Source organism: Liolophura sinensis, chromosome 12, assembly GCF_032854445.1.
Source record: "Liolophura sinensis isolate JHLJ2023 chromosome 12, CUHK_Ljap_v2, whole genome shotgun sequence".
Classification (NCBI taxonomy): domain Eukaryota; kingdom Metazoa; phylum Mollusca; class Polyplacophora; order Chitonida; family Chitonidae; genus Liolophura; species Liolophura sinensis.
Genome location: NC_088306.1, coordinates 16,875,062 through 16,898,141, shown reverse-complemented (window position 1 = coordinate 16,898,141; position 23,080 = coordinate 16,875,062). Strand labels below are relative to the sequence as shown.

Sequence of the window (23,080 nt, the reverse complement as noted above, 5' to 3'; positions counted from 1 at the left end):
TGAATTCCCTGTCCGGAAAAGCCCATCCGAATTTCTATGAATATATTCATATAATTAAAAGAGAACAGGCCGTGACAGAAATGAAAGTTATTCAGTTGCAGCATGGAGCCACTGTCGCCCCAATATGGATGAAGTATCGCACTCTTGACCAGAACCTGAGAGAATTGAAACAGAGATTTGAAGATGGTTGAAATCTCCCGTAACTCAAAATATGCTGATCGTACCTCTTATTTTCTACATCTTGGAGAACTGTAATATCTTGTAACTTAAATAAATGTTAGTAATTTAAATAAACCTCCTCTACGCTTATCTGATTTAATGCAGATATTATTTCTGTTGTGATATGACTTCCCTTAACACCCATTCCGCTTTCATCAACTCCACATTTCTTTTTCAAAGAAAAGGTGTTGGCATAAGTGGAATACACGGAGAGAGGTTCCTGGGTCATTGAGCCTTGTTGGCGCGCTAATCACGTCAGTCCTGAAATATATATCCTATATTTCCTATCAGATAGATCAGATAGATGTAGATAATCTACAACACGACAGCCACATGAGTGTTACTGCTTAAATCAGAGATATCTTTGCTTTGGAATGAGTTTAGTGGTTCTCAAGTGCGCAAACCGTTGGACTTCTGCCGAGACATACGAGGATCAGTGAGTCCGTATTCATTCAAGTTGAACTACATAAACTGTTTTGCTTTATTCGCATATATTGGCTTCAGTGGTAAACAAGGATGTCTGAAAAACAGAATTTCTAAGTCATAAATCTTAGTATAGATTTAGAAAAAGTCAAGTAAGTAATGTTTTGAGGAAGGTAAGTATGGCCTCTAGTTGGCGAGGATGCACCTGAGGTGTTACCCATGAGAGTATGGACTAAACATGCACCCTTGAGTTTCGTGGGCTGGTAGAGAGCATGCCAGCACAGCATAATAACCCTCTCACCGGTTCGATCGCTGTGAGTTCAAGGCCAGCTCATACTGGCTTCCTCTCCGGTGGTAGGTGAGAAGGTTTGCAGCAACCTGCGGATGGTTTCCCCTGCGCTATGCCCGGTTTCCTCCCATCATAATGCTGGTGTCCATCGTAAAAGTGAAATATTCTTTTGTGTGGCGTAAAACACCAATAAATAAATAAATAAATAAATAAATAAATAAATAAATAAAATAATAAAATAAATAAATAAATAGTCATGCACCCCGAAGCTGTACGAATGAAGTACAAATTCACACTCCAAAAAATGTAAACAAATCAATGTGTTCATACGGGTTCCGAAAAGTACTAAACTTTTCTAGTGGTGGCACTGCTGTAAAGCGAGCGTAGACAGCTGTGCATATGTTATAGAGATGACTTTGTCATGCTAACCAGTCTTATAGGTATTCCGCTACCACGAAAAGCTTCACGACAATCTTTATTGTAGGTATTTCGCTGGTTTTGTAGTGTTTCAAAACAATCAAGCAATTAAAGGAGCTTTAAACTACTATGCGGGTTATCCTAAGTTAGAACGAGCCGCTCTTTTGTAGTTTCATAGTATTAAAAATTGTGAAAATAGCAAATTTCATAAGTGTAAAAGTTATTATTAATGAGCCACTGGGCATGAAAGTTGATTTGAAACAGAAGTTTCTGTTTTTATCAAAGTTTTGAAAGAAGCTTGACTAAACATTGCCGAACGAATTGTTTTAATCTGTTTATATTCAAACTGAGCAGCAATGGAAAGGACAAATGGGTGTACAGGGAAGGACTATGAAGCAGCGGACGATTCAGAAGGGATGTCAACCATTGAAATCAAAGATGAGAGGGACGGCCATATTTTGTACCACGTGTCCGACGTCCCTCCCATTCCTGCCACCATCGTCTTCGCACTACAGGTTTTCTTGGTTCCGTCTTCAAAACCCTGTTTAACAGTTCAGTTCATGTCATGTGAAATGTCGCTTCTCAACGAGCATTTCATCCGTACTAATATGACTGAAACCAATCCAACAGTCAATCTGGTAACATGCAAATGTCGCTTGAAGGCTTGATTTTGTCTGCCGTGAATTATCCCCGTTTTTTAATACCGCAAGTTTGTCTTATCTTGTCAAAAGGATATTCTGTATATCTTTGTTTCACTTTTAACCCGTGCAGGTTTAATTTCTCACGTTAAAAACTCCAGTCACGGTTTCTGATGGATAAAAAAAACTTTATGTGAATGACAAGAGTGTTAATGTCTTTCCCTATGTCGTCTGTTGCTCGTCAACTGTTGTTGTTATTGTTTTTGAATCATTAAGTCGAATAAGCTATCCGGTACGGCATAAACCCGCACTGCAATCCCGAGAGCCCAAGAAATATCAGTAAACCAGGAACTTAACAGGCTTATAGACGTCATAATAAGACGATAGGTCGAATTCTGGTTGGTTCGCTGTCAATACTTGTATACTGTATTAAAGTGAGTCGTCATGTCTGATTTACTCTAAGCTGAAAGGTAATCCTGAAATTACCGCAATAGGAGCGGCGTTAAGCCTTAAGCAGACAAGCAAACATACCCAACTATATTTTATATGTGATACTATGCACATAAATCAATCAGTATTTACCTCTTCGAAGTCTCCTCTAAAACTTTGTCCATCTGGTCCAAAATACGTGTAGTAGGAAACCTCTCCCGCGTGAAGTGACTCGGGTCAAAGGTGTGTAATCTGTTGTTCGTTCCTGCCTTTGAGCTGACGACTTGTCGCCATACTGGTTACGCTGTTCGTTCCTGCCTTTGAGCTGACGATTTGTCGCCATACTGGTTACGTTATTCATTCCTGCTTTTGAGCTGACTATTTGTCGTCATACTGGTTACGTTGTTTGTTCCTGCCTTTGAGCTGACGATTTGTCGCCATACTGGTTACGTTGTTCGTTCCTGCTTTTGAGCTGACGATTTGTCGCCATGCTGGTTACGTTGTTCGCTCTTGCCTTTGAGCTGACGATTTGTGGCCATATTGGTTACGTTGTTCGTTCCTGCCTTTGAGCTGACGATTTGGGGCCATACTGGTTACGTTGTTCGCTCTTGCCTTTGAGCTGACGATTTGTGGCCATACTGATTACGTTGTTCATATGTCCTACAAGTGACCAGTGTTCCATCCAGCTTGGACCCGAGGATACACTGCGCGGGAAAATAAACCTCCATTGATATGACGTTCTAATGAAAATACAACATGATTATCTTTTGGCATGATTGAAGATCGCTTTACAAGTCGTGTCGACCGCCATCACCAACGCTATTTTGGTCTCAGACGCCATTTGTGGTACCATCCACGTCACAGCCAAGTTGATGAGCACGAGCATGTTTATGGCAGGTTTAACAACATTTATACAGGCCTTGGTTGGCGTCAGGTGAACTATTCTCTTTGTATTACACTTAGTGTCACTGATCTTGCTATTATTTAATCCTATAATAAAAATAACATGAGTTTGTCGGGCATTGTGCTTGGGTCTTCAACTTTGGACCTCTGGTTCAAACTATGACTGATGGTTGAATAACGAGAAGCCGGACATTCAATGGATTGTATATACTTATAATAGGATGCTATGTCACATCTTTACAAAGTAAATCTAACATGTTTGCCATGTACATATGTCGCATGTTAACATTACTAAACAACCTGTGGATGGTCGTGGGTTTCCCCCGGGCTCTGCCCGGTTTCCTCCAACCATATTGAAGGCTGTCGTCGTATAAGTGAAATACTCTTGAGTACGGCGTATTACACCAATCAGATAAACAAATAAATAAATAACATTACTAAACACATTTATTGCATGTTTATTGGCTTTTTACACTTAATGTAAACACAAATTCATGCTTACTGGTCTATTTGTATACAGACACTGATGGATGGACACCAACATCACGTTAAATATAAAGCAGAACCACTGGGCAGATTTCATTGGTTACTCCATTGACTATAGGGTTATCAGTATAACATAGTTTTCATAGGCCTACACAAGGATTAGTAATTCCTGTATAAAACATTCAGTTGTATGGAGGGGCCTCCGTGGATCAGTCAATTAGCTCGCTAGCGCAGCGTAATGACCCAGGACTCTCTCACCAATGCGGTCGATGTGAGTTCAAGTCCAGCTCATACGTGGGAAGGTCTCTCGGCAACCTTCGGATGGTCGTGGGTTTCCTCCCACCATAATGCTGGCCGCCGTCGTATAAGTGAAATATTCTTGAGTTCGCCGTAAAACACCGATCAAATAAATAAATAAATCATCAATTTTATGGGGAAAATATTGGGAAAGATATTTCCATTAAAATACCCACACGTACCTTTATCTGTCCACTTTATTGACAGATCAGTAATATTTTTATTATATTTTTCTGAAAAAAAAAATTCATACCGAAAATATTTTTGGCATTCGGATCTGATCCCATTCGTTTAAAACCTTCCATGTTCAGGATCCCAGTTTTCCAGGCGCCCAGCATGTATTATGTGGTTCCAATCATATCCAGAGCGGCAATGCCGGATTGGGCATGTGTTCCTGATGCAAATGGTAACCTTACAAAGTAGGGAGACACTTATAAAAAAACGGCTAATAATTTAAAACTTAAAGTTGGAATGACAGAAACAACTTGGAAAACCATATATAAAATTAACTTTAATTATCTTTCTTTAAAAAAGTTAAAAGAGGCCTAAATCTTAATACCAGTCTTTTTCTAATACGAGCACAAAAACAACGTTACAACAATTTTTATGTCTCATTTAAATTTCATCTCTTGTGGGTCATCTGTGTTGAATGTCAATTCATGGCAGAAAACCAGACAATGATAACCGTGAACGGGACAATGGTAACATCAGGACTTCGAGAAGATGTTTGGCAAGAGCGATTAATGGAGGTAAACTTTATTAGTTTTGATTCACTGAAAACTCATACTTATTGCTTTTGAAGATGAACTTCATGGGAAGCAATATTTCCCTAATAATAAGGTAATATCGCCGGGAATCAGTTGTTCAAAAGGGCATAAGCTGGGGTGAAATCTAAAAGCAAGTCTTGCTCTAATTGGAAACCAGTCCGGACCAACGTTAATACCGGGCTTAACTGCTAATACGCTTTAGAATGAACGAATAATGAATGAATAATTATTGAGTGCTTGGGATTAAACGTCGTATTTAACAATTTTTCAGTCAGATGACGATATCGAGTCATCAGGTGTGTGTTGATACCGAAGACACCAGACAATACACCCTACCCAGTCTCATTCTACTGACACTGGATCAACCAGTCCTGTTTCCTTGCTCTGACCTTTCAGTACCCAGCGCCAAGGGAGGCAGCAGCAAGTACCATTGTAAAACTCTGTGGTATGACCAGACCCGGGTTTGATCCCGGGTCTTTCAAACCAGCGCTTTAGAACGACTGGGCCCTGATAAACCTAGCAGAATGTAGTGGTGCTTTGGCAGTGATATTTTAGTTAATACCACCACAGCCTCAACATTAAGATTTACAGGATATATCAAAGCCCTTAACTGGATGCTTTGCAGAATAATAAAGCAGTTCGCAGTTTTGAAATCTGAAAAGACCAAAAATCTATTGGAATTACCCTGAGTTTGCCAGGTTCCAGAGAGCGTCTCTTTTTGGACTTACTTCGCTGCAAACTCAGACTTGCAGACAATTGATTGATCGAAATATCACGCATTGGACATACGTTTTATTATTGACGGCGGTATAAGAATATTTTACTTTTAGGTTTATTGAAAATGGTACTTGTTGCTGCTTCGTTTGGCGTTCAACACTGCAAGGTTAGAACATGGAAAGAAAACTAGTTACTAAAAATATGACATGGGTGAGGTGTTATATTATGTTTCTTTTAATCAGTCACCTGTATTCAGTTGTTGTAAAATCAGTCATAATCCCTACAAAAATTGCCCTTAGTCAGTGACAAGTAACACCACAAGTTTGGATATGGATGTGGATATGTTGAAAGTTCATATTCTTGCAAAGAAAATGAAGATATGACTTTTTCCAATTCATAATGCTAAACTGCATAAGCTCGGATGACCTCATAATTATTAAAAATAAAACAACGGGATATTGGGCGTTCTACATGTTTTAACGGTGGGCGACACCAGTTATCTAAACTGCTATGGACTACCTACTGTAAAGCCTGTTTCTGACAGTGCCATATTTGAAACCGTTTTAGTATAATATAATCTTTATAAGGTAAATGAAGTTTTTTTTGTGTGTCTTGTAGTATAAGATCTCACGGCAGTATAGTATTGGATGGTAGGAAATTCTGATATAAAAGACAACGTAACCTATTCGTTAAGTCAGAAGTGCAGGTTGTTTTACTGCGTGGTTTTTGTTCTAACCGCTTATTGGTGAGGCCAATGTAACAAAAATTACTCTCCACTCCCATTGTCCAGTATGACACTTGCTTTTGAATAATTACGCCGTCACCCAAGGCAATGCATTCTTGGTGTCGAAACCAAGCTCGTGGAGTTTAACATTATGAATTAGAAAAATTTTTTATCTGCATTCTCTGTGTAATAATATGTATGTATGCGTGGGATTTAACGTCGTACTTAACAATTTTTCAGTCATATGACGACGAAGAGTCCATGCTGCCAAAGTGCCGCCATTGAAGTATCATGCCGAAGACACCGTACATGACACCCGGATCAGTCACATTATACTGACACGCAACAACAAGTGCCATTTAAATCAATGTGTAGAGCCGTGTTACGTGAGATGACACGGACTACTGGCTAGGGGGTTCAGGGAGATTTTAGAGACAGCTGAATGTAGCAGACTATATGTCTTGTGTCTTCGGCATGTGTGGCGACAGCATTTCGGACCGTAATATGTAGGGTGCCTACATGGCCGAGGAGATAGCACGCCAGCGCGGCGCAATTTTCCCCGGTTTCTGCCAGGTTTCCTCCCACCATGACGTTGGCCACCGTCGTATAAGTGAAATATTCTTAACACCAATCAAATAAATAAATAAATAAATAAATCATAATGTGTACACACACCTAATGACTCCTTGTTGTCATGTGACTGAAAAATTTGCAAGCACGACGTAAAACCCCAAATATACACGAACACCCTTACGTTTATGGACAGAACACACGGAACAAAGCTGAGAAAAAACACCACTCTTCAAGCAGGTACTTGGCATAAAAACCACGTAAAATCGGGATCAAAAGGCCAGAGCTGGATTCAAACGCACACCCTAACTGGTCTATGGCCAGTTAATTTTGGACAAAAACTATTAGTCTCTTCGGTGCACGATTCAAGCCGTGAACAGGAATTGATGCTTCAGGGGCCTGGGGAATTCATTGTTCAAGAAGTTGTACAGCACATTGCATAAATATTCTCAACCTCCTTCCATGTCCTTCTGCTCCCAGTAACTCTTACTTTCCTCTCTCCCAGGTGTGCGGTGTTCTGATGACGGTGTCAGTTTTTCACGCATTGGTCGGGGCCACGGGCCTGGGCGGACAGATCCTCAGAATTATTGGCCCCCTCACTGTAGCCTCCTCTGGTGTTGTCATGATACTGAAGGTGGCGGAAGCTCTCATCAAATTCGTCATCATTCACCTTGGAATTGCCTTTTTGTAAGGCGAGCATTTCGTTTTCGTAAGATTATGATCTTGAGAGACAAAATAACTTGGAGGCTTTTCATCCAAGCTCACCAAAATCAGATGTGCGGTGATTGATCCCTATATTGACGTGTCCTTTACTATGAACAACCTCACTGAAGTTAGATCTAGTGACTACTTCCTATACTCACTTGTCGCTTACCAGGCCTGAAGTTTGAACAACCTCACTGAAGTTAGATCTAGTGTCTACTTCCTATACTCACTTGTCGCTTACCAGGTCTGAAGTTTGAACAACCTCACTGAAGTTAGATCTAGTGTCTACTTCCTTTACTCACTTGTCGCTTACCAGATCTGAAGTTTGAACAACCTCACTGAAGTTAGATCTAGTGTCTACTTCCTATACTCACTTGTCGCTTACCAGATCTGAAGTATGAACAACCTCACTGAAGTTAGATCTAGTGGCTACTTTCTATACTCACTTGTCGCTTACCAGATCTGAAGTATGAACAACCTCACTGAAGTTAGATCTAGTGACTACTTCCTATACTCACTTGTCGCTTACCAGATCTGAAGTTTGAACAACCTCACTGAAGTTAGATCTAGTGACTATTTCCTATACTCACTTGTCGCTTACCAGATCTGAAGTTTGAACAACCTCACTGAAGTTAGATCTAGTGGCTACTTTCTATACTCACTTGTCGCTTACCAGATCTGAAGTTTGAACCACCTCACTGAAGTTAGATCTAGTGACTGTTTGCTGTATTGACTTATCGCCAACTACATCTGAAGTAACCACAACATCGCTGAAGTTACATCGAGTGACTGCTCTATATTACATTGACTTGTCGCTTTCTACGTCTGAAGTAGCACCTGTGGAAACCGAGAATCTAAATTGAACACACTTACCAGATCTCCCCCACTGGACACCATTGCACGGGATCCTGCGAGATTCACGACCAAACTGCTTCTCTTTCATCGTTCAGTCATTGACACATTCCAAATTTCGGAGAAGTAAGATACGTTTATTTTGATTACGCCCATGCATGCATCTTTCCGAATCGCTTGAGTTTTTGACTTTCGGACAGTGCATGCTAGCTGTTTTTTTATGACTTCCGATTGGTTTTCATGGCAGTACGCTGGCCACGTTACTCATCCTGACAACCTTCATGGTCAATGTTCAAGTTCCCCTCCTCTACTGGAAAAGAGGTCAAGGCTGGAAAACGACAAGATCAAGGTTCCTCAGAACATATGCTGTGAGTTATCTGCCTTAATTATATATATATATTTAGTTTGACCCCAATAGAGATATCGGCGACGTTAGCTATTGATTTGTTAGTCAGCCAGAGAAAGATTTCACTTATTAAAATTCTCCTGTGCAATTAATGGAATATTGTAATCCAGTTTTTAGATATGATATTAAAATGACGATATTTATATTATAGTACCCATGGAATACACTTAGGACAAATCTGCCTTTGGTTACAATATTCAGCATTTGATTTAAATTAAAATTCATTGTCTTGCCATACAAAGAATGGCTTGCAGCGCAAAATACGTAATATGCATGGAATGTGTTGACGTTGTAGTGTTTACATCTTAAGAGTTTGGCACTGTGTTTGTTATCAGACAGACAACTGTACACTGACGGAGTTGAGTCAGTTAGTGGGAGAGAGACAACAGAACTTCAGACAATGACAACTACTATTATCTTTTCTTTTGTATTATTTTTATATTGTTGAAGGATTGTATCCATAAAGCCGGGGACACACTAGATGGATTGTACGGCTCGTACAGGGGCCTCCTGCATGAAGCAATGGTAGCCTAAGTTGACTGTAACTACCATAACAACATATGTCTTTAACATGCGTCGCCATGGTAGTTACAGTCAACTTAGCCTAGGATCGCTTTGTGCAAGCAGCCCCAGGCGTATCTTGTGAATTTCTAGAAATCTGCCTAGTATCTCCGCGCCGGCCACGGCGTATTCCGCAGGCGATATTAATTGTCCGCCTGGAAATTCGCTTGTATCAAACATATCAGATACTAGCGAAGAAATACGCCAGCGATTTCACTGTGCCCACGTAGTGTGCAGGTGTCCGCTCCAGCGACTTCAAGACGATCGAGCTGACCAATCAAACAACACCGAATTGTGTGGAATTGTCAACGTGCTGACCACGATCAACTCAAAAACCCGCCTAGTGTGTCTGCAACTATGCTGCGAATACCGTCAGCCTATTTCGAGGGCGATTAAACTCGGCTTTTAGTCCATTTACTGATCTGTCACATGTTACGGAAAAAATTGACACTTCAACACAATTCGATGTTGTTTAATTGGTCAGCTCGGTCGTCTTGAAGTCGCTGGAGATGACACACTACGCGAACAGAGTGCAATCGCCGGCGTATTTCTTCGCTAATATCTGAGATGTTTTTCGTAACATTTTTTCGCGTGTAGGGGCGAACTCAGTCGCCCTTGAAATACGCTGACGATATTCGCAGGTTAGCTGCAGACACACCAGGCTAATTTCTCCGTTGATCGTGGTCATTACGTTATGTCATGTGACGAAGTAAACAAAAATTTACAGTTCAACACAATTCATCATCTCGATCGCCGAAATTCACTAGAGCGAACACACTTCGCGAACCGATTGAAATCGCCGGCGTATTTCTTCGCTAGTATCTCACATGTTGGATACAAGCGAATTTTGGGGCGGACAAAATCGCCTCCGAAATACGCCGTCGCCGGCGCGGGGCACACTAAGCGGATTTTTAGAAATTCACAAAATACGCCTGTAGGAGCGAAAATATCCGTCTAGTGTGTCCCCGACTGACCATTACAATATTCTATACGAGGGCAGAGTCTAACTGTAAACTTATTCCTTGCATTTTGTACACAGGTTTTAATCAGTATTGGCCTGGGCTGGTTACTTTGTCACGTTCTTACCGTAACCGGAAGACTTCCGGAGGATCCGGACGACATACAGTTCCACGCCAGGACGGACAGTAAAGCAGATACTGTAGAACTGGCTAGCTGGTTTTACTTTCCTTATCCAGGTAACAGTATAAACTTAAGCTACTGATTAAATTTTCGAGTAACATCTTACCATATTTATCACGTCACCCAAAACGTCACATACCAATTAGATGTCACTTAGATGTTAGAATATTTCATTTATACGACTGCGGCCACATTATGGTGTGAGGAAATAGGGCGGAACCCGGGAAAACCCCACGACTATCCTAAAGGAGACGACAAATTCTTGGATAACGAATTTACGCGTTTCAGTCCAAATCCCGCTAATTGGATTACGAGTATATGAGAAGGCCTGAAAGGCGACATGTGATTTTCTCCAACCAAAAACTTGACTTTCATCTGACATAAGTTAATTTTTCTGTAGTACAGCGTAAATGATACAGATATTCAGATGAATAAATAAATTTTACGGTTGTGTTATTCAGGTCAGTTTGGTACACCGAGGTTCAGTCTGACTTTATTCTTTGGGCTGTTGGTCGCCATGATCAGTTCTATCATTGACTCCCTGGCAGACTACAACATCGTGACACGAATTTGCCAGATTCCGCGACCGCCAGCACATGCTACAAACCGGGGTCTGCTAATCGAGGGGTCTTGTAGCATCTTGTCTGGGGCATTTGGTGCAGGCCTCGCTACATCCACTCATATTTCTGTGACAGGATCGCTGGCTATCTCGGGCGTAAGTAAAACCAGGGCTTCGTATGTTACCGTTGATTAGAAGCACTACGTTGTCATTCGAGACTTCGACCCGCTCAAGACTTTGAAAAAATAATTACATTATCATATAATTATGTCCATCAGAAAAATATGACTCAAAATATGGTATAAAGAAGGTGGGATAAATATCTCATATCCTCTTTCGTCAACAATGTTAGGAGAAACTTGATTGGCTCTTATTGATAAATACTTGTCATTCAAAAGATACACATGCGCAGTATACTGTTTTATGACGTGATTTTGCCGTATATACAGCGAATGAAAACATCCGAAAATGTGTCGACTATAGCCATAGATACTTAGCAAACAAAGCCCTTTATCAACTCTGTGATCTACTAAGCTAGAATTTATACAAGCATCAATGCTTTAAAACCAGTTTGAATTAGAATTTGGAATTTTATTTTGGTTCACTACCACCTGTGCATGGAATACAATATTAAAGAATTTTCGTATTGTGTTTGTCTGTACCCAGGTTACCAGCCGGCGGGTGTTCCAGTGCGCAGGTTTGCTGCTCATATTTCTAGGGGTTGTCGGGAAGATAGGCGCCTTCCTGGTGATTATTCCCAAGCCTGTGATCGGTGGGGTTATGTTGGTGATCTTGGGGTCCGTCGTTGGGGTGCTGCTAGCGGAACTGAACCAGTACGAGATGAAGAGGCCCCGGAACTGTATGACTGTAGGACTGTCGATACTGGTGGGTTACATGATACCTCAGCTGATCATCCGGAATCCGGACAGGATTAACACTGGTGAGAGTTGTGTCCGGACCAGTACAGAACCGTTAAATCTAACCTTTGAGATCAAACCCGGACTATCGCTAGTGATAATTTCTATTTTATCAGCACGCAAACCGTTAGAGCTAATCTGTGAGTCAAGTCCGGACAGGAGTTTCCGTCTTGATGACTACACAGACCGTTAGATCCCATCTGTGTGTCAACACCGGACAGGGTTAGCACTTGCGAGAGGTTACATCTTGATCAGTACATATGACGTTTGATCTCATCTGTGTGTCAAATCCGGACATGATTAACACTGGAGAGAAAGTTTTCATTCAGCACCCAAACTGTTACATCTCACATGTGTGTCAAATCCGGACAGGGTTTACTCTGGTGAAAGTTTCTGTCCTGATCAGCACACAAACCTTTAGGTTTCATCTTAGTGTAAAATCTGGTCAGGATTAACACTGGTGAAAGTTTCCATGCGGATTAGAGCACAAACCGTTAGATCTCATCTGTGTGTCAAATCCGGACAGGATTAATACTGGAGAGAGTTTCCGTCCAGTACACAAACCGTTAGATCTCTTCCGTGTGTGAAATCCGAACAGGATTAATACTGGATACAGTTTCCGTCCAGTACACAAACCGTTAAATCTCATCTGTGTGTCAAATCCGAACAGAATTAACAGTGGTCGAACTTATATAGCCCCTTTTTATTCTTCCACTGTTAAACTTGCCCGTCGTCACATAAGTCAAATGTTGTTGAGATGTGGTTGACATTGAATAAGGAACTCATTTCATGTTCATTTCTTAATTATTTCCTTTCTTTCAAATTGATATAAAGCACCAAAGAACGTTTAAACTGTGATTCCTGATATTTCGGTCAGATGCCTATCAGACACGTAATAACTGACATGACAGCTGTCCTGCAGAGCCTATACGTGATATAGAATCCGTGTTAAGCTAACCGAGTTAAAACAGCACCGCAGAATATATGACAAAATATCTGGTGTAACAAGTAAATATCACTCGATCAAGGTCAAAGGTTGCACGACTGGTACATCGCGGAGATTGTGCAAGTTGTGAAAATCTACATGCGTGTATTAAATGATAGTTTATCAGCTGCACGTCAAGATTTGCATGCCAAGGAATGAATACATGTGTACTAGTCGAGCTTGACGCAACACTATACTCACAAAAATCATAATCCATAAGACGGATATTTTAGTAAATTTTCACAAATATTTATTTATTTATTTATATGATTCTTGTTTTACCCCGTACTTGTGTTTTACTTATCCAACGGCAGTCTATTGGTTTATCTGCTGAGGAAACCGGAAATTTTCCCCCAAAATAGAAGATTTAAAAAGAAAATACAACGTTAGAATTGTTACCGGAAGCATATTGAGGACAGAGAGGATCCAATATGCCTACAATAACAAAAAAAAAGAAGAAAAAAAACACCTTATTATGCAAAGGAATTCTTCAAACAATACCATTAGCTTTAGAACGGCGATAAAATTTGTTTTATAATAAAGGAATGAAATCGCACGAAATTAAGGCAATCATGATTATAAAAGAGGATGAATAAAAACGGTATTTGAAAATACCTTCACTTAATCATGTGAAATCGTATGCTTCTATAAAGACGATATTTTAGTGTTAAAGGCGAACATCTAAAATTAATGTCTCTGTGGATTTATTTAGTGGGAAAATGAAACAACTTTAAAGTTTTGTGCATGTTTTAAGTCGCAATAAGTATATGCTATTTTTAAGATTTTTAAAATTATAAACCGTTATTTGTTAAGTGTAAATTTCTTTATTTAAGGAATTCCGGAGTTGAACAATGTAATTAGAGCCATGTTTGGAGCGCCATTATTTGTGGCCGGGGTGGTAGCCTGTTTCCTAGACAACACCTTACCAGGTAAATATTTTCTATCTCTTTCAGATTTTTTTTCTTGGCATATTTTTGCAGTTGTACAGTGCTCATTTAGTGTACCTCATAATCACTGCAAAATAGCTCACCTGGTGTAATTTAAAAGTGAAACAAAGCATAGAATTAAGTAAATTTCGGCGGACAACCACTGAAAACTAATATATTTCAGAACTTCGAATTTTTTACTGCTTTAAAACCGTATTGCTACTGTTAGATCACAATGATGATGGTCAGGAAACAGTACGTGTTGTGGGTGACATGTGAGATGAATAACTGGGCTCATTGTTATGCAGAGTATACCGTTATCGACTATTAAACTGTTAGATAACAAATCTGATAAGGAAATAAGTACACGTGACTGTGCGTTTGGAGATAGCGTCAGCGTAACTCTCACATGCACTCGTCAGGGCATTACGACATGCAGGCTGTATTTTCCCATGCAGGACGTTTTGCCTTATCAGCTTACCCCGTCTTCTCCGTTGTTATCTTCTAAGCAACTCTCTCTCCGCTCATATTCAAGTAAAAATGACGAGATAAGAGATACTGGGTGAGATCAACCCTAATTGTCACAAGTCAAGACGGCTAGGCTACATGTGTGTAGAATATGTTATTTGATTGCTCATTGAAATGTTAAATTTATTGGTTGAGGTTTATTTAACTTATTGTTTAAGGCTGAATAGTGTTTCGTTTGTATGAGATCGGTCAGATGTATGGCAGCAGGAAACCAGTCAGAGCTCGAAGGAAACGAGGCAGACTTCCTGACTTAAAGCCACGATCAAAGATTGCTCACATGTCACATAACACTGTAGTTCGTCCACCTTTTCACATGGTTTTAAGTTGTTTACTCAAGCATATTATGAGGGCATCATTTTACGTAGACTGATAGAATTGTGATCCGAATCTGGCCAACCAATCTAATGTACTTTTACCTCCAAAATCAAATTAAAATATTGCATAAATCGAACTGAAACTTGCTATGTCACATGCAAAATGGTTGATGGCCAGGCAACTTCTTGCAGAAGTCCTCCCCTTCACCCCCACTACCCGACACACACATTGAGGGTTTTATTATTGCCTTGGGTCTAGGCATTGTTACTTTCTTTTGTCTTAATTAACATACCAAATTTAAGTTCGTCTTATCCCATTTTTTATCTTTTGTCCAGGTGACCCTGGTCGAAAACCAGATCTGCAAGATGGAGAACCTATAACTTCCGGTGAGAGGGCGCTGGTACACCGCCTCCCTTATGTACATAACTATTTTACAAGCCGGAAATGGACTCGGTTCTGCCCCTTCCTACCCGGATTTCAACAAGAAGCTGCCAGTAACAAACTGTTAGCGCCTGTTCAAACAGATGGATCAGTATAACAACACTCTGATTGTCACATGGTGTAAAATGTCAGCAGAAATACTGGAAATTCCAAAATTAGAGTGGATGTGTGTGCGCGAGAGAGAAAAGAATGATACTGTAACATCCATGTAGCATTACAAATATTGTCTTTTTTTCATGAACATTTGGGCTATCTCGCGCATAAGCCAGGTGGCGCTGCCTGTCGCGGTTCTTTTCGCGGCCATTGCAAATTGCTTACAACGTGTGTTCATAAATCAATATCCAAGTGTTCTGGGTAGAACAACTTCATCCAATTCTGTTTCCAGGACATGAAAACTGAACTTTAATTTGAGGTATATAAAGAATGTTAAGAAAAGCGAGTAGAACGTATACGGCAAAAATCTGTACGCCCACACTAGAGCCTGTTTCCAGGACCTCATGGCTTGGGTACACACAATCGGGTTGTATACAACACAAAAATCGCTAGTTGACGCAATGTCTAATTTTTTTCTAGTTCCGGGGTGATCCATGCTTGGGAAAAGTGTGTTCCTAACAATTTTCGCACCTGCACCGACTCTCATTGTCGCTAATTATGACCGGCGAAGCGCTCGCTCATATACTCAACGAACACATTAACACAGTTGCGACACAATTATGTCCTATTTCAGGGTAACTTTGGCTAATATGGTAACAACATGCACTTTGCAGAAGTTATGAATCGTGGTGATAAAAAAAAAAATGACAAATATGCAGAAGTCACATAAACGCATCTAAGGTTATGTAAGAGACCAGAGCTTCAAAACTGTATAAGCAGACCCTGGTTCCCACATACTGGGTTGCGTCAGTAGTTCCGTTGACTCAGCCGGGAAAAGGTTTTGAGTCTTTGATAAAAAATACGAAAAGGAAAGACATATAATTTATACCGGCTACCTAACATAATTTTAGTCAATTTATTTATTTGATTTGGTGTTTTACTCTGTACTTAAGAATATTTCACTTATACGACGTCGGCCAGCATTATCGTGGGAGGAAACCAGCTCACTAGAAATCAAAGGTATGGTTCTGTACCTTCAGCCCTCACTTCCTAACATAATTTCAGTCGCCAGAAATCAAAGGTTTTGTCCTGCACCTCACTTCCTCATCTCCAATCTGTATGGCGTTCCGCCGTGTCTGCATATAGGTCGTGTGTTCTGTATATCTGTTTATGTACTCCGGTGTTACCTGTGAATATCAATTATCTGGGACAAAGAGGAGGTAAGATGGATGTAAGACAGTAGACGGTTACCTGGTGTATATACATCGACTTTATCTGTAATGTCATTACGAAGCTCCATGAGGTTCTTTCAATTTTCTTTCAAAATTGTAGTATATTTTTGACTTATGGTGTACAACTCAAACCACTAGGCCCAAAAGACAGGTATTTTAGGTATATTCTTTGAACCAGGCTGTCCAGCTTGGAACACAAACGGACGGAGTGGGCCAGTTATGGAGCGCTGTGTCGCACAGCGAGGGAAAGGAGCTTTCCACCAGTGTCTTCTCCTACAACGCTCTGCAAGTCGGTCATCAGACGGACGGCGCCACAGGTGGCCATTGCCATCTCAGAAAGCCATTCCAAGCAAGACACTTCCGTATAAAGGTGCAGAGCATGACACCTCCAGAATTTAGTGGGTTTGCCACCAGTTAAGGTGACTTCACAGATTTGATGCCCGGTTTATTTGGGGGAGTGATTTCTTCCCCGCCTCTCTGTCTTTCCTTCTCTTTAGGCTTTTTTGTCACGGTGTATTCGACCAAGAATGTATTACCTTATTCAAATTAAACCGCCACCAAATGTCGTCGTTTTTACGCGTGCTTGTTTTTTTAAATACTTATTAGACATTTAAAAGGATTTACGTGTATATAATTATGATATTTAATGAACTGTTATCACACAGCATTGAAGAAAATTTGTGCAGAGAAGCTAAAACATTTTCAGACCTTCAATAGGACATTAATACTACTTTATTTTGTCAAATATTAGTTCTACCTATATATATAGGCCATCATATAGACTGTACGTCTCATGAATAAATCCGAACGCCCAGAAGTTCACAGTTTCCATTGTACCTTTAAACTTCACAAGTTAACACGCACGTGAATATCATCTACTGTATGAACCTCGATTTTAATGCAGACACGAGTCGGATATCCGATAATTATGAAATCAAATATGGAATCGTGATAATCTTTGCATCTATTTAGTGTTGAAGAAATTCATAAAAATAATTAACTCGTGAATATTTAAGACGTACTGATGAAGGCATGTATGTGTCCCCGCCGGCACCGTTTTTTTTTTTTCTAACTACCACAAATATATCACACCACGACTCATTTGACTGGTATGTCTTTCTTGGTTACCTCGAGTGTATGGGTGGGTATCTGCTAGAGTATATGAAGACATTTTTGGTTAAAATCTTCTCAAAACATATCTTTCACATCATTTCCTAAAGAAGTAGGCGACAAATTTCGCCAGAATGTATATAAGCATGCCTGCCAGTTGCTTACATACAAACAATACAGTGGCAAAATGTCATGTGTAACCACTGGAACCCTGCCTCTTGGCAGTTTACCTAAGTTAAAGTTTTATTCTAAAAATCTGCTTAAATTGTAGAAATGCACATACACATCCCTATCCTAATTGTTAATGTATGTGTTGCATTAGTGAAAACTTACACACCCACTAGAGCCATGGCTAAAGGTAAAGTAGGTAAATAAAATAACTTATTAGACGTCGTTAAATAATTTTTTATTCAGAATAAATAATTGAATGCTGTATATGAATATGCCTTTTATTAATTATTATTATTATTTTTTTTTAAACTGTAAGCCCAGTACACTCAAATGTGACATCACACAAGTTATCCCATACCTTAATGTTTAGTCCTAAATGAACTGTGTTCATGTGATGTGAGACTGTACATGAAAATCCAGTCAGATATTAAACGCCAGTTTTAGGGCCAATAAAATTTACTGTGACGTCATGTAATGACAACTGTAAAAATGCAGCCATTCGCAATGTGCTTAAATTCTTTACTCGAACAAAAATAAAAATTTCGTGTCAAATATAATTCCACGAAATTTAAAGAGGTGTACTGTTACTAGTACCAATGTAGAGATGAATAAGCTGAGGTAAACGCAAAGGAAAACAGAAGACCTTCTCGATATTTCACAAAATTATATTACGATAGCAGTTTCAAAGAGATTAGTTCTTTTCAAAGAATACAGCACAACATTTTACCTTAGCCTTTACATACACATAAGTAAGTCGCCGGATAATTAGATCACAAGTTATAAGAAGAATAAAGCTAATCATGATTGTTAACAAACATTAAAAACATATTCAAACATGAAAGTGCAAGGTGACGAAAGCTAGAATAGCAGTATAAATGTAGGCCTACAGCACATAACTGGAATTCAAATCTCTTCACGATTTCTCTTTCAAGATTTCCCTCAAGGCAGGGGACCTAACATTTTCTATACATGAAGTTTGCTTCAGATCTTAACAAAGACTGATTTTCATCTGGAACATATTAAAAGAGAAGAACTCTACAGGAAAGTGCTTAGTGCTACTTTCCTCAATGTACCAGAGAGGGAACTAAATGACTCCGGTAAGTGATATTATATGCGGCCGGAGAATAATCAAGGATTTTGTATTTTTATTATTTCAAGAACATTTAACATATTGGCAAAAATATAAAAGAAACAAACACGTTTACACATACAATCCATTTATATAGGCCTACACATCCGCACATCGGAACACCATCAAATATACTGCGTAAAGCACATGTGCACAAGGGACATAACTCTGTACCGAAGCGTGCTGAGGAAATGATTGAATAATGCTGTCACACAGACATTAGGTCTATAAGTTTTTGATACACTGAAAATTTCTGCTCTGTTAATTTGCTTCTGGTTAAAATATATCGATTCGAATTTTGTCTTTTTTGGATAGAACTTAAGACTTTTTGCCGAGTGTTTCTACCCACCCCCAGGAGGTTACCTGTAGGCCTACCAAGGAGACAAAATGCTTTTACGGTACTTCACTTTCAGCAACAGCTAGGTCTGGCTAGGTTGATCTTTTTTATATGTTTTCAAGAAAAGTGCACGCTACACAGATGGGACATATGTATATTTTGGGGCTGAACATGACAAATTTATTACATCAATAGCAATTAAAATCAAAGCCGGCAAAAGTCATATAGCCTAAAACATTGTGTTGTTGTTGTTGTTTCCATAGCGGAGGGAGCTTGACACGTCGAACTGAACCAGTAGTACCGTGTAGGTCAACAGAATGCTTAGCAACTGAAGTAAAAAAACAAATTAACCAGGAGATGATGTCAATATAGGCCTGTTAATACAGTACGTGTTAAGACAGAAACACGTACCGGTAAACAGAATGTCAAAAGAATCGCGTGGCTCAAGGTTTTATAAGCCGGTTAACACAAACTGCGTTTTTGTGAAATATATTCATTTTATATTTGTATTAAGGTGACAAATCTATTAATATGTAATGGATAAACCAATACACCACAACAAGGTATTTGGAATCCGGCCGTTTATCTGCAATTTACTGGTTAAAAACTGGTCCAGGTATTTATTTATAAATTTCTTTGTTGCTGGCAGACCTTCCCATCCACGTAGGACCGGAGAGGAAGCAAGCATGAGCATGAACTCACAGCCAGTAAATTAGTGAGAGTCTCAAGGGTCATTTTGCTGCACTAGCACACTAACTACAAGGTCACGGAGAAATTTTGGTACCGGTACTCCCATATATACATAATTTTTCCCCTTGGTCTTTATGATGTTCCTAACTACGTTTTGTTCCATCTTCCGTTAAAGCATGGTGAAAATAGGATCAGTAAAATTTCTTCATACAAGTAAACGTCAGAGGGTATAATAATACACTAACCGTCAGAATGTGTCCCCTGTCGATGAGAAAAATGTCCGACACGGTGAAGCCTACTGTGGATCCTGTCAACCTGGTGGCGAAAACAGATGCCTGAAAGAAAAAAGTTAAATTTTTCATTAGAACCAGCCTGGCTATTCGGCTCATGATGATAATCCTTTAATCAAAGTCCTAATCCAGCGAATTAAGATGTCATTAAAAATGCATCTTTCTTAAACAAGATACATTTGCCCGACTGGGAACTCTCGCCTATAAAGTAAATCGAGCCAAAGTTATGTGATCTCTTATTACTGCTTTTTTGATGACGGTCTGTGATCAAACTGGTAACGTGGTATTCATTGGTTACAAGAGATATACATGGTAAAGTCTACCCATACTCCTGACAGCACATGCGTCGCTCTCTTCCTTTCGCTTTACACAAGTGCCACCATTTTGTACAGAAATCTTGAACGACGCCGAGGTCACTGGGTTCACGGTTATGATGCAGGAAGTAATGTCCGAAACAAAAGCAATCCGTCGCAACTTTTGTCTCAAACAATACTTTATACACACGCATTGTCTTTATCTAGAGTATGTACAGCATGAACGTAACCAAAACTTCAAACAATTTTATTGATGAATGCCGATTAAACAGTTCCGCGGGAGGACAAACGTGATAATTCCAAGTCAAAACAAGCCTAAGCCAGTCATATGCTGTAAGGAATATGAGGTCTGCCAACAACCTGTGGATTGTCGTGGGATTTCCCAGGGTTGTGCATAGTTCCCTCTCGCCATATTGTTAGCCGGTGCCGTGTAAGTGAAATCTTTTCGAGTACGGCGTACAACATCAATCAAATAAGTAAGTTAGTGATAAAAGAGAACAATGTTCAATCTGGCTTGGGTTCGAGTCCCCCATGCGCGGTCAGCGGAATTCTGTTGAGAATCTGCTAGACTTATTTACTTATTTGATTGGTGTTTCACGCCGTACTCAAGAATGGGAGGAAACAGACCCCACGGGGGAAACCTATAACCATCAACAAGTTGCTGACAGACCTTCCTACGAAAGGCCGGAGAGTAAGTTAGCATGAGGAATGTGCTCGATAATCAAATATAGCTTGTCAGATAAGGAAACGGTGTGATGCTTTACAGTATAACAAGACACATGTACAGGTGATTATTACCAACATAAAATCCTCTTCATCCACTTCCTTTAGGTTTAGTTTGTAGAGATCTTCCCTTATTTGTAAAACCTGCAATACAAAAAAAGGTATGAAGAGTGACAATTACTGCACGTCAGAGTGATTCTTGGATTTCATTTAATCATATACAGTCACAATAGTCCGCAAAAACCGCACGTCAACGATATCCGACTAATACTAAACAACGTCACATTTACAAAGCAATGTCCCACATTCACGAGACAATAGCCAACGCTCTCCCGCAATAGCCGACGATCTGGCGGCAATACTAAACGATCCCGTGCGCTTATTCTGTACTTCAGTAATCTCAATCAATTTGTCCGCTCTCTATCGACAGCATGTTGGTAAAATAAACAGTCTGACGATATCTTGTTGAACTAGCGACTTACAAGTTTAGAGATTTAAAGTTTGAACAGCGATGGTTCTTTCCTTTACTTTTCCTTAAAACTCTTGACACGTAAAGTTCAAATTGTGAAAACAGGAAACAGGATAAAATTCAGTATCAAATTCACAGGGACGAATGTCACACTCTCCCTTCGCGGTTGTGTGCATTTTCGCCACGAAACAGGATAAATTCAGTATCATTTTCGCCACGAAACGGCATAAAATTCAGTGTCAAACTCACAGGGACGAATGTCACATTCTCCCTTCGCGGTTGTGTGGCATTTTCGCAACGAAACAGGATAAAATTCTATGTCAAACTCACAGGGACGAATGTCACACCCTCCCTTCGCGGTTGTGTGGCATTTTCGACAGGAAACAGGATAAAATTCAATAACAACCTCACAGGAACGAATGTCACACTCTCCCTTTGTGGCATTTTCAGTATCAAACTCACATATCTTATAATATCCCATGAAAACTACGATTTCGGATTTAACGACAGGGTGCAAGAAATGATTCAGTATGTTTTCAACACTTACCTTGGCGTTTGTTAGTGAAGTTGGGATTACAATAAACAGCAAAATCACGACCATGATGAACACACTCATCAACGCTGGGATAAACAATGACATATCAGACTGTGATTTCAACATAACGTTCATATTAAAACAGATGGATGGGAGTGTCATACAGTAGATGGAGAGAAAAAAATGTTTGAACATGTCATTTCCCAGACACATCAGATCGCAGACATCTCGGTGTAATTCCACAATTTGGCGGAGACTTAGATTTGGCTCGACTCCGGTTGATTGACGAGAGAGGGCTTGGCGAAGTTTCAAGGAGGATTGGTCAAACAGGAAGGAAACAGTTCTACAGAACCAAATAAAGATCACACATGTGAGGTACATTGCAAAGACGGCGATTCCATTAGACAAGTTAAACCAGAGTCTAACAAGAAAGCTCCAGTACGGGACATTTTGGTTATGAAAAGGGCACACAATAACTACCATGAACACCTCAATTACTGACAACATGTCAGGTTTCAGCAGAACACCAAAGCACGTAACAATCATCATAAACAGTAAAACTACCAAAAGAAGTGCGCCCAGTTTGCTCCAGATGGACAGGCTCAAGTCTTTTTCGATCCCGTATTGCAGATGGATTCGGCAAAGTTTCGGTGGAATATTCGGCAAAAGAGAGGAAAATTTGACTGTCATCGCGGTTGTCATTACTGACGATGTTGATGTTAGGAGAAGAAAGGTAATGTAAAGCTGAGATTCTAAGTTCTCAAAGGATATTC

At 39.9% G+C, this 23,080-nt stretch overlaps 1 protein-coding gene across 1 annotated transcript; it reads left to right on the top strand.

Moving 5' to 3' along the window:
* The first annotated feature begins 1,704 nt into the window (after positions 1-1,704).
* On the top strand, positions 1,705-16,957 carry LOC135479742 (solute carrier family 23 member 1-like). The gene is made up of 9 exons (XM_064759645.1): positions 1,705-1,986; positions 7,385-7,566; positions 8,684-8,804; positions 10,443-10,599; positions 11,005-11,258; positions 11,769-12,042; positions 13,838-13,933; positions 15,109-15,173; positions 16,718-16,957. The coding sequence occupies exons 1-9, from the start codon at positions 1,705-1,707 to the stop codon at positions 16,955-16,957; spliced, it is 1,671 nt and encodes a 556-aa protein (XP_064615715.1).
* Positions 16,958-23,080: the final 6,123 nt, after the last annotated feature.

Excerpts from the sequence above, each read along its gene's own strand:
- LOC135479742 (XM_064759645.1), top strand. The coding sequence starts at position 1,705 with ATGGAAAGGACAAATGGGTGTACAGGGAAGGACTATGAAGCAGCGGAC. Across the intron at positions 11,259-11,768 it reads GATCGCTGGCTATCTCGGGC|GTTACCAGCCGGCGGGTGTT; the intron begins GTAAGTAAAACC and ends GTCTGTACCCAG. Across the intron at positions 13,934-15,108 it reads CCTAGACAACACCTTACCAG|GTGACCCTGGTCGAAAACCA; the intron begins GTAAATATTTTC and ends TCTTTTGTCCAG.